Raw genomic sequence first — 12,818 nt, 5'->3', positions numbered from 1 at the left:
CCGTTAGATTTCATGTTATATCATAAGAAGGGTACGTTCGAACGTGTATTTTAAACGTCCGAACGTTCTGGGCGGGAATAATTTTAGAATTAACGTTCGGACGTTTGAAGTTAACGTTCGAACGTTTAAACTAATAATTTTAGAACTTAATCAGTACGCGCACGGGAGGATGCCCATTATTTCTTCTTCTCCCGTGCGCGCAACAGAAAGAGAGAGAGAGAGAGAGAGAGAGAGAGAGAGAGAGTTGAGTTAGAGAGTGAGAGAGAGTTGAGTTTTGGTAAGATAATATTCGAATTTCGTGTCTTTATTTAAATTTTATGATATTTATAGAATGTGTTTTTGTTATAGAATATTTCTAATAAGTTTGTGTTGTATTTTTTTGAAGGATTGCTTGTTTTTGGAAGTTTGAAGATTTTGATTTGTAAGAGGATATTGTGAGTGCTAGGTATATTTCTAAACTTTATCAATATGTTGTTGTGATTTGATGCTTACTCTTTATCATATTGTGATTATTGTTTGTATAGTTTGTAAATAGTTTGTGAGTTATTCTAAATATGTTGTGATATAAATTTTAAATATTGTGTTTATTATTAAAAATATATTGTCATTAGGCTTTGTTAATACATGTTTATTGCTTATTCAAGTTTAGAAATATGTTAATACATGTGGCATGTTATTTTGTGAATATATTGTGAGTTATCACTTTTATATGTTGTGATATGGATTTGATATATTGTGATAATAGTATTTAAGTATAATAATTAAATATTTATAATAATAATTAATATATAAGTAATAACAAGCATAAAAGTAACTCTTTAAGAATTATAATAATTAAAATTATTATATAACCATTGAAATTTAAGTATGATAATTAAATATTTATAATAATAATTAATATATAAGTAATAACAAGCATAAAAGTAACTCTTTAAGAATTATAATAATTAAAATTATTGTATAACCATTGAAATTTAAGTATGATAATTAAATATTTATAATAATAATTAATATATAAGTAATAACAAGCATAAAAGTAACTCTTTAAGAATTATAATAATTAAAATTATTGTATAACCATTGAAATTTAAGTATGATAATTAAATATTTATAATAATAATTAATATATAAGTAATAACAAGCATAAAAGTAACTATTTACGAATTATAATAATTAAAATTATAGTATAACTTTTGAAATTAAGTATATCAATTAAAATTATACTTTAAGAATGATGATCTTGTACACAACGAGGAAATATTATCTTGAAGAAATGTTGAAATTTTAATTTAATTGCTTGACTGTCATAGTCTTTCCGGCCTTGAGAGTTGTCAAGGTCGGACAGTTTGTGACGGTTAAGTAATTAGACTAAAATTTAAACATTTTTTCAAGATAATTCTCCCTCGTTGTGTACAAGGCACGAAACTTAGGGTCACATAATTATCTTCCATCTCTCTTTAATTTAACAATATAACACTACTTGAAGGTGACATTGTTAATGTAAACAACATGGAGACATTGTTAGTATGATTTTTTGCTAGATGCGTGTGACATTGCATAAATACCCTTAGACCCGTTCGGGAATCAGTGTACATTTATGTGTCCACTGATTCCTGAATTGTCCAATGTGGACAGTTTGAGATTATAATATCTGTATTACACATTTTTGTTACTCGCTACTTTCCACATTTAATATGAAGTTTCGGTATCTTCTTCTATTGTTCTTCGGGTATACAGTTCGTAGGGTCACAATCCCGATATTTGAACATGTATACTTGGAGAATTATGGGGAGGTGCTGCCGGAATTTCTACTAACGTGGAAATTAGTAGAGTGACGAGATTTGTGTAATATGGAGAATATAATCTCGAATGGGATAGGACCAACTATCTTATCAAAAAAGTAATGAGAATTGGAGGCAAGACATGCATGTGAATTTTCAATATACGTGTTATTAATATCTGGATGTTTTTAGAAATGGACAAAAATTGGATGCGTCTGGACGATAGACTTGGAAAGGATTACGTACCCTATGCATGTGGAGTAAGAACTTTCATTGATTTTGCACGGGCCTCTGCTGATAGTCGTGGTTACATTAAGTGTCCATGTCGAGGATGTAAAAATTTGTGTGCGATAGGATTGGATGAAGTAGAGCGTCATATATTTGTGAACAGTATGGATCTGGGGTATACGCGATGGGTACTGCATGGTGAGCTGTATGAAGGGTCAGCAGATGTATTGGTCGATCATCACAATTATTTACGGCACATGGATGATGATTATGAGCATGATGAGATGGAGGAGATGTTGGGTGACATTGGAGCTGGGATGTTTATGGATGAGGTTAATGACAATGCCTCAAGTGGTGGATCAGGGACTGATTGTGAAAATTTTCCTTCATTGTGGGAAGATGCAAAGCGCGAGCTTTACCCAGGTTGTACAAAACATTCCAAAATGTCGTTTATTGTGCGGTTGCTTCACATAAAATCATTGTGTGGGATGTCGACGAAAGCAATAAACATGGTATTGGACTTATTTAACGAGGTGCTTCCCAAAGGATCTGCATTGCCTAAGAACTTTTATGAAGCGAAACAGTTGAGAAAGGGATTAGGATTTGAGTACAAGTCCATACATGCATGCAAGAATGATTGTGTATTGTTCTGGAAGGAGAACGAGGAGATACAAGCATGTCCTGTATGTGGAGAGTCAAGGTGGAAAGGTAAGAAAAACGTGCCGGTTAAGGTGTTGCGGTATTTTCCCTTGAAACCTAGGTTGCAAAGACTATATATGTGTAAGAAAACAGCTCATGATATGAGGTGGCACGAGGAGAAAAGAGTTAAAAATGACGGGTATATGAGGCATCCAGCTGATTCACTTGCGTGGCAGTCTTTCGATAATCAGTATCCAGAGTTCGGGTTAGAAGCTCGGAACGTGCGCCTGGGACTCACAACCGATGGATTCAACCGTTTTGGGAATATGAGTACAAGTTATAGCACTTGGCCCGTTGTATTGATTCCGTACAATCTTCCACCATGGAGGTGCATGAAGGCGCCAAACTTTTTGTTAACTTTACTCATCCCTGGCCCTAGATCACCTGGGAATGATATTGACGTATTCATGCAGCCGTTGATTGAAGAGCTGAAAGAGTTATGGGAAACAGGGGTTAGAACTTATGATGCATCTAAGTTGACATCTTTTCAGATGCATGCTGCGGTAATGTGGACCATAAATGATTTTCCGGCGTATGGGAATCTTTCCGGCTGGAGTACAAAAGGGAAGTTAGCGTGTCCGACGTGTAATAAAGAAACTGCTAGTGAGTGGCTAAAATTTTCTCAGAAGTTGTGTTTCATGTGTCATCGACGTTATTTACCAGCAAATCATGCATGGGGAAGAGAATGTGCCAAGTTTGATGGGAGAGTAGAGGATAGGATTGCACCAAAAGAGTTGTCTGGAGAAGAGATAGTGGAACAACTGCAACATGTTAGAGCGAACAATTTTGGCAAAGGTCGGGGAAAGAACAAGAGAAAACGAGCTGTATTAGAATTGAATTGGACAAAGCGTAGTATTTTTTTTTATTTGCCATATTGGTCGTCATGCAAGTTGCGACATAGTTTGGATGTAATGCACATAGAGAAGAATATTTGTGATAATATACTGGGTACATTGATGAGTATTAACAAAAAGACGAAAGACACGATCAAGACGAGGAAAGATCTTGAGAGAATGAGAATTAAATATAATCTGCATTTGCGGGTGGAAGGCAACAGGGTGGTCATGCCGCATGCATGTTTTACGATGACGAGGGAGGAGAGGATTGATTTATGTAAATGGTTGCAAGGTGTGAAGTTGCCAGATGGTTATGCTTCAAATATTGGTAGATGCGTGAGTCCTGATGATTGGAAAATCAATGGATTGAAAAGTCATGATTGTCACGTATTTTTGCAGAAGTTATTACCTGTGGGAATTCGTGGGAAGCTGACATCTAATGTACTATCTGAACTCTGTATGTTTTTGAAGGATTTGTGCGCTTAGGTAGTAAATCGAGATGTGTTGTCGAAATTGGAAGAAGACATTGCTACTATACTATGTAAATTCGAGCAGATCTTTCCACCATCATTTTTTGATGTCATGGTCCATTTAGCAATACATTTACCGCGAGAGGTACTTCTAGGTGGACCGGTGCAGTTCCGTTGGATGTATCCAGTTGAAAGATATTTGTGTCGATTGAAGCGCACTATTGGGAATAAAGCCAAAGCTGAGGGTTCAATAGCAGAGGCTTATATACACGATAAATGGTTAACATTTTGCTCTCTATATCTTCGTGGTGTTGAGACACGATTTAGTCGTCAAGAGCGAAATGCTGATCTTGCTACTCCGCCTCCTCGTGAGCTATCAGTGTTTTCCCAGAATGTACGACCCTTGGGTGCACAAGCAGGTTACGATTTAATTGATGGAGAGTTGGGTAAGGTTCGGTGGTATGTGCTAAATAACTGCCGAGAGATTGATGATTATCTTAGGTATGTCATTTAATTTATTTGAATAATTATAGTTTTCTTTAAATTAATTAGAATTGTTGTGCTCAAAATATACTTCTTTTGCAATATGTTATAACAGTAACCACATGGACAAACTTAGAACGGAAGGCGTAGAAAATATAGAGGCAAGACACGAGGAAGAATTTCCCGGATGGTTTGAAGAACGTGTATGAACTAAAATTATATATATGTTATATTGTGAAATTTTTAACTCTGGATAATAAAATAATAAATATATACTATTTCAATTTTTAGATTTTGGAACAAAGTGCTCGTGATCCCGGATCAATTTCTTCTGAATTGTATGCATTGGCCCGTGGTCCCTTAAATAGAGCACTTCGATATACTGCATGCACGGTTCGAGGTTATAGATTCTATACTTTGGACCGTGAACGTAATAGAAAGACTCAAAACTGTGGTGTGTTGGTCGAGGGGAGTCATGGAACAGATGATATTGACTATTATGGTGTCATACGTGATATTATCGGATTGAAATATCTGGGTGGGTCTGTAACATATGTCTTCAAATGTGATTGGTGGGATCTAGGCGGTGGTCGGGTTTCGATACATAGGGATAATCACTTTACGAGTGTCAATGCTGCATCTAAATGGTACGAAGATGATCCATTCGTATTGGCTTGTCAAGCTACCCAAGTCTATTACTTGATTGATCCAATGAAAAGTGCTGATGAAGATAGTGGGGAGATAACTTGGCGAGTTGTACAAAAATTTGTTCCTCGAAATATATATGAAGCAGGAACGAGTGCAGATTACGAGAATAGTGGAAATGAAGATGACAATCCGATTGTTGAGGCATACCAGGAAGATGGAGAGGGTATTAACTTGTTTGTTGACCTCGGTGCACTCGAGTTGCTCCCCTTGTGTAGAGATGATGTCCCACCCGTACATCTCGACCCGTCTGTATTAAATGATCATTCAATTCAGGTCAGTTTGGAGGAAGATGAAGAAGACGAGTCAGAAGATGAATACGAATCAGAATCCGGGCAGGAGGTGGATAATGATGATGAAGATGTTATTGATGGAGATTCTGAAACAACTATGGAAAATTCATCTGAAGAGTAAAAGTACTAAATATTTTATTTATATAGGTGACTATAAAATATCTTAAATTTTCATAATTTCTTCTGATTAATTTTCTTTGATATAATTAATTATTTTAAAGAATGCCGCCAAAACGACAACGAAGAAATGTGCCTCCGCCAAGTCCAAGTCCTGAATCCATTGAGGACTCCCCACTCGAGGAATCCGTTCCTGAAGATCAAGCTAACACAGAAGAGAACAACGGCCAGTCGACACCTACCAGTAAGGAATAATTATATATATAGTTAATAATTTTTTCTCAATAACTATATAATTATAATTATAGTATATCTATTATTATCATGTAGTTGATGCATCTGCACATCGCGGTCGTGGCTATACACGTGGAATCTCTCTTGAAAAAAATAGAAGGCACGGTAAACTGAAGGTCACAATTCCTGATAATTCCACTGGAGGAGTGGATGATAGTGCAGCAGCGCTTTCCTCCTATATTGGCGCAGTAGTTCGAGCTTATGCTCCATTTTATGTGCGCTCATGGCGAGATGTTCCGAATGAGATTAAGGAGCACATTCGAAGTCGTGTGCTGGTGAGTTTACTTTTCAGTACATTTTTTTCACTTAGGTTAATATATTATATTTTTTACCTGATTCCCTTGTTAGGATGAATTCGACCTCGACTTTAGCCGTAGCGAGGATTTGAGAACTGTGAATGAGTTGATGGCTACACTATTCCGACGTCACAAAGGACGATGTCATGACCACTTCAAGAAGTTTGAGATGTTGGAAGAGGCTGCGCAGTCTCCTTTTCAGCAGATGAAGTTAGATGATTGGAGAAAGTGTTGTGATCTTTTCGCATCTCCAGATTATCAGGTATTTTACATTTATATCTTTAAATTATTTACATTCATATTCGTTTTATCCATTATATGTATACATATTACAATTAACATTTTTAATATATTTTGTAGCACTTGAGTTCTACAAATGCACAGAATAGATCCGTTCTGACTGTCCACCATCGTGCCGGTTCAAGGTCATTCCACCGTCTTGTTGAAAAAATGGTAATTAAAAAATTATAGAATTTATTTATTTTCCTGATATTCTTTCTGATAAGTACTAACATTATCTTTTTAAAATTGCTAATATTGTCGCTTTGTTAGAAACGTGATGATCCTAAAAACTTTTCCCTCGTTCATGTCTATGCTGCTGCTCACACTAATGAGCATAGTGAGTGGATGGATCCTGTCGCTGCAGATAATTATGTAAGCAGTGTTAATTTTGTTAAATAAATTTTTTATAGAACATTTTAATAGTTTATTTCTTATTTCTATTTCTTTTAATACGTTATTAATTATTTACGATCATTACCTTTTAAATTGCAGAACAAAATGTTGGAGATGCAGTCGACTTCTGCGGAATCCTCTCCTAGTGACATAGACATATTCACCCAAGTGCTCGGGCCGCAGTCTAGTATGGCAAGAGGTTTGGGACGATCTATCAAGCATAAATATTCATCCTCCTCAACCTCATCGGCTTCACAAATTAATAATCTTACAGCAGATTTAGAAGCTGCACAGCGTGAGAATGAGTATATGAGGTCGAGACAGCAAGAGTTAGAGTCTCTCTTAGAACGACAGTCTCATTTAGAGACGCGTTTGCAGGACCAACAGAGAGACCAGGAGGAAAGAATACGCAGTGAAGTGCAAGAGCAAGTGCAACGAGAGATGATGGTGCAAATGGGGCGTGTTATGTCGTTGCAACAGAATCCCCGTGGGCGAGGGAAAAAGAAGAAATAAATTTTATCAATATTTCTGACTAGTTTTAATATCTAATTTTGTACTTTTATAAGACATTGTTACTTCTTAATTGGGTATGTAATATGATACCATTGGTATTTTGTTTTTAAATTTTATGAAATTAGTATTTCTGATCTGTACGTTCGAATGTAAATAAAAATCGTTCGAACGTTAGTTCACACTGTAACAAACGTTCGAACGTAAATACAATTGAATCGTTCGAACGTTAAACCGACTAACGTTCGAACAAAGAACTTGCATTCGGACGCTCCTTCGTTTACATTCGAAATAACGTCCAAACATTAAACGCACTACGTTTGAACATTTACGTTTACGTTCGAACAAATATTCGAACGTTTATTGTAATTAACGTTCGGACGCATTAAGATTCGAACGTAAATATGATACGTTCGAACGATATACAACAAACGTCAACTTCTCTCATTCGAACGCCAATCGGGTCGGGTATAACGTCCGAACGTTTAATTGTACGTCCGAACGTGATTTTCTGTGACAGTTCATAACCGTCACAAAAAAGGAACGTTCGAACATTGTACCGAACGGAACACTTCCAACCGTCACTAAAAATATTTTTTGTGACGGTTGAACAGTAAACCGTCACCAAATGTTTTCTGTGACGCACTTTACGTGACGGTCATGGTGACGGTTTCAAACCGTCACCAAATATGTTTAGTGACGGTTTGCCATTTTTTTGTGACAGTTTCCTCTATCACAAAATACACATTCTGTTGTAGTGATATAAACGCTCGAACAAACTGTGATCATGGATAGTCATGAGAAATTTCATGAATTCACATATTCGAACTTAACATAACCGTTCGAACGACTAATTACACATTTCGAACAATAGTTTGGCTATTCGAACAAAAATAATTCATACCGTGAATTCGTTTGACACCCTCTCGACAGTAAGATCGAGCGGGAGGCCAACCTGTGAGTTCGCTCAAGTGAATGTTCTAAAATTATTAATTCCATTTATAGTTCGAACGCTTCGAAAAGTGTTCAAACGGAGTTCCATCTTGTTCGAACATATAGTTTCTATTCGAACTTAATAAATGAATGTCTTAATGTGTTTGAACGTAATATCATCCGTTCGAACGTCATTGGACGATACAAGTACCCAATTCGAATACTGAACGACCACTCAAATCAGTTCGAATACACCTCAGCCATTCGCAATCCTCCGTCGTACGCTATCACCACCACTAACTCTGTCATAGAAAGCATAGTTTCTGTCGTCTAAGAGGTATGGCCCTGGAAATGAGACTGATTTAAGTGCTTTTTTGCTTGTTATTGCATTTTTTAAAGGGTCGGTTTCTGAATCCAATCTACCCCCTTTTGGTGTTTTCCTGTCGACACACACAGCTTTTGGCCGTAGAAATGGAGTGAAGTCTAGGCTTCACTCCATCTTAATTTGGACCGATTAAAACCAAGGAATCTCAAGAATCCTTGGTTTCCACGTTCGGTTCTGAGTTGACTCAATCATGGTTTGTTTCGCAAGTTTGCGTTAGAACAGATTCAAACTTATTCGAACGCTTAATTGCCAAACTACATTTTAGCATTTGAACGTGAAAGAACCCCATTCGAACATTCAAAATTGAGATGCCGATACATTCGAACATGTTGACTCTCTGTTCAAACTTAACATTTATTAGGTTCAAAGGTCATTTTATTTAAATATGTTCGGACAACATATTTTTTTTCTTTCGAACAGTTAGTTGGTGTTCGAACCAGTTATGTTTTTGTTCGAATAGTTACAAGTTGTTCGAACACTTAGAGCTACTGTTCGAACAATATTATTTAGCGTTCGGACAGGATGCAAGATTTGTTCAAACCGATTATTTCCTATTCGAACGGAGTTGTTTCTATTCGAACATACAATATTTATATATATATATATAATATAATTACAAATTTATATTTTATTTATATTCATTGTGGTTTTATGATTAGTGAATTAATGGCAAATATGGGAAGAAAATGTGGGAGATCAAAGGGCGAAGCCAGTGGTGAAGCTAATGAGACGAGGATGCCGATTCTAGTAGAGCGGGAGATCATTATAGATGACTTCTGTGATTTTTCGTGGGATGGACGAAGCCTCTTTTCTATTATCAACTATAGAGGATGGGCCCCGATTTGTCATTACAAGGATGTGGCCTATCCAGACATGATTAGTGAGTTTAATTTAACAGGCCATGGGACAGATGGAGGCTAATGAGAAGTCCTTCACGTTTACCATTTGGGGAGTAAGTATTACTATCTCAGCAGACATTATTGCTGATTTTCTTGGGATCCCCCACGAGATTGGTGCATACCCTGCACAACAACTGGCTGTGGGGACAGATGGTGGAGATGCCATCGAGGATGAGGCTCCAACAGATGATGGTCCCACAAACGATGAGATTTGTCAGTTGATGCATGATGATTCGGCTCCTCCATATGATGGTAGCAAGGTCATCAGACAGGTAGATTGTATTACATTTTTTTGAATGTTGAATTTAATTGTTTCCCATAATATTAATCCGAGGAAACACAAAAATGACTTTGGCATTAAACGAACTCGATTTATACTACATATAGCACGAGGAGAACCGATTAATCTACCTTTATATTTCCTCGTTTGCATCCGATCTGAGTCACTGTATCCGATTGAAGGTAGTCTACCGTTTGCATTGATAATCTTTAACCTCCTAGTCCAATTGAGGGTTAATGTGCTGATGACTGAGTGGAGACAACCACATATTGGGCCCATTAACAAGATCACCTTTAGCAAGAGCGAGAGCCACTTGCGGAAGGCTCGCCTTAATGTTCCAACTGGCTACAGGGGCTCCTATCATAGAGATATGATCCCTGCTCGAGGACCATCGCATACTTTTGCTCCAAGAGATGGAGAGGATCACTGCGCCTATTATGGTTCTACTGCAAGAGATTGATGGACACATTTCTCTCATGCAGGAGGACCTGGATAATCTTACCCAGTAGAGCGTTCAAACTACTTAGCAACATCCTCGCTAGATTTATTTATAACTTCCCACTAAAACTCAATTTATGATTTATTTTGTCACAGAAGGTTTAGTTCGAATGCATAAAAAACTGCATCCATGTTTTGAAACGAAATTTAAATTTCATCCCAAATAAGTACTTTTAGGGATAAAATTTAATTCGTCTCTAAAAAATTTCATCTCTAAAGATCAAATCTCTTGTAATATATATATTCAGTACTCATTTAATTTGTCTTTTGTCTTTTTGTTTTTATTTTTATTTTATAATATCGATTTTTTTATTATACCAGCTTGAAATCTTTTCTCCTATTGGAGAATGAGTCACAGCAGCACACCAATAAAGGAAAGGAAGTTGCGATCACATGAAACTTGCTAAATCTGTTCCTGGAATTCTCTTTTGTAATTATGTTAATTATTTACCTTTCATTTGCTGAGTTGTATATAAAGGGCATTACTATCATTTCATAGATAGAGTTAGTTAGAATATTCTTTCATTATTGTATATGCACACACTGTTTCATTGCTTGAGATATATAAGACACAAGGAACATTTCTTCTACAATTCTTCTTCCACTGTGTTTTCCCTTTTCCAATTCCTTTTCTTACATGGTATTAAAGAACCAACGACTCAATGGCAAAAACTAATGAAGAAAATGCTTCCAAATCTTCTCATAACAAATGTTCCTCAAATCGATACCTCAATTTCTCAGACCCTTTCAACCCATTCCGAATTGAGAATGGTGATAATCCAGCTATTGCCCTGGTTTCTAACCTTCTAACCGCTGATAACTATGTCAGCTGGTCGTGTACCATTAGCCGAACTCTGTGCGAACAATAAACTCGGGTTCATCAATAGCACATTGCTTAAACCCACTGCTCCATCAGATCCTCTTTTCAAGGCTTGGGAGAGATGCAACGATTTAGTTATCTTCTGGTTGCAGAATTCTGTAAGATCTTCTGTGAAATCCAGCTTGGCTTTAGTTGATGATTCTCAAACTTTGTTGTTGGAACTTCAAGATCGTTTTACTCAACAAAACGGTCCTCAAATTTTCCAACTCAAACGAGATTTAGCTATTTTATCCCAAAATCAAGATTCTGTTAGCATCTATTTTGGTAATCTTAAAGGACTATGGGATGAACTTGTTGTGTATGACCCTATTCCTGAATGTGAATGTGTCAAACTGAAGATCCTCCATGACCGATATGATCGTGATTGTGTCATCTAGTTCCTCATGGGCTTATTTGAATCTTACTCTAACATTAGAGACCAGATTATGCTTCTTGACCCGTTACCCCCTCTTAACCGTGTTTTCTCTATGGTTTAGCAACAAGAACGTCAACATCAAATGATTTCCAGTCCCAACCCCTCTGACTCCATGGCTATGATGGCCAAACCCTTATATAATTCATCCAAAACCTCTGCCAAGTTCAGTAACTAGAAACCAATCACCCTTATTATTCCCATTGTAAAATCCCTGGCCATTCCATTGATACTTGTTTTAAAATAGGTAATGTTGATCCACCACAGTGCACACATTTCCTCATACTAGTCACAACATTGAGAAATGCTTTAAACTACATGGTTATCCTCTTGGACATAAACTCCATGGCAAAACCAAAAACATTGCAGTAGCTGTCACTCATCCTCAAGCACATCCAGACAGTGACCATGATGAAGACTCCACGAAATCCATGGCTCTCACCAAGAGTCAGTACCAGCAACTGATTGCTCTTTTGAATTCCAAGGACACCAGCTCAGCCATGGCCTCACTAACCGTAGCTCAGCCCTCTCCTTCACCCTCAAATAACCAAGTTAGCTTTTCACGAGTTTCTGGTATGGCCACTTGCCTTTCTACTCACACACATCACTTTTCATAGCCACACACCTCACCTTGGATACTTGACACAGATGCAACAGATCACATGATCTATTGTACCTCCCTTTTCACATCCATAACAACCACTATTTGTTATCAAGTCAAATTACCTAATGGAGAAACTGCCCCTGTTACTCATATCAGTATAGTAAGACTTTTTCACCATTTAGTTCTAAATCATGTCCTATGTGTTCCTTCATTTCATTTTAGCTTATTTTCTACCAGGAAACTTGCCCAAGACAATTTCTACAGCCCAATATTTATGTCTAATTCTTGTTTCCTCCAGGACTTAACATCTATGACAACGATAGGGATGGATGAAGTTAGAGGTGGTCTTTATCATCTCCTCAGGATACGAGTGTCACCTTCATCTCTAGTTGATGCTTTGCTAAGTTTTCTTCAAACATATCCTTCCACCTATGCCTCTGCCACTCACGCAAATTTCATTAGTGGTTTATGGCATTATTGACTTGGCCATACTTCCTTTTCAAGATTAGCTTTAATTACTGATCCCATTGTAAGAAACAA

At 36.9% G+C, this 12,818-nt stretch overlaps 1 protein-coding gene across 1 annotated transcript; it reads left to right on the top strand.

Moving 5' to 3' along the window:
• Positions 1-11,204: 11,204 nt before the first annotated feature.
• On the top strand, positions 11,205-11,639 carry LOC108982426. The gene has a single exon (XM_018953801.1). It carries the CDS (start codon positions 11,205-11,207, stop codon positions 11,637-11,639), a length of 435 nt encoding a protein of 144 aa, XP_018809346.1.
• Positions 11,640-12,818: the final 1,179 nt, after the last annotated feature.

This window comes from Juglans regia, chromosome 6 (genome assembly GCF_001411555.2).
Source record: "Juglans regia cultivar Chandler chromosome 6, Walnut 2.0, whole genome shotgun sequence".
NCBI classification, from domain to species: domain Eukaryota; kingdom Viridiplantae; phylum Streptophyta; class Magnoliopsida; order Fagales; family Juglandaceae; genus Juglans; species Juglans regia.
This window is presented reverse-complemented; position numbering and strand designations above follow the sequence as displayed.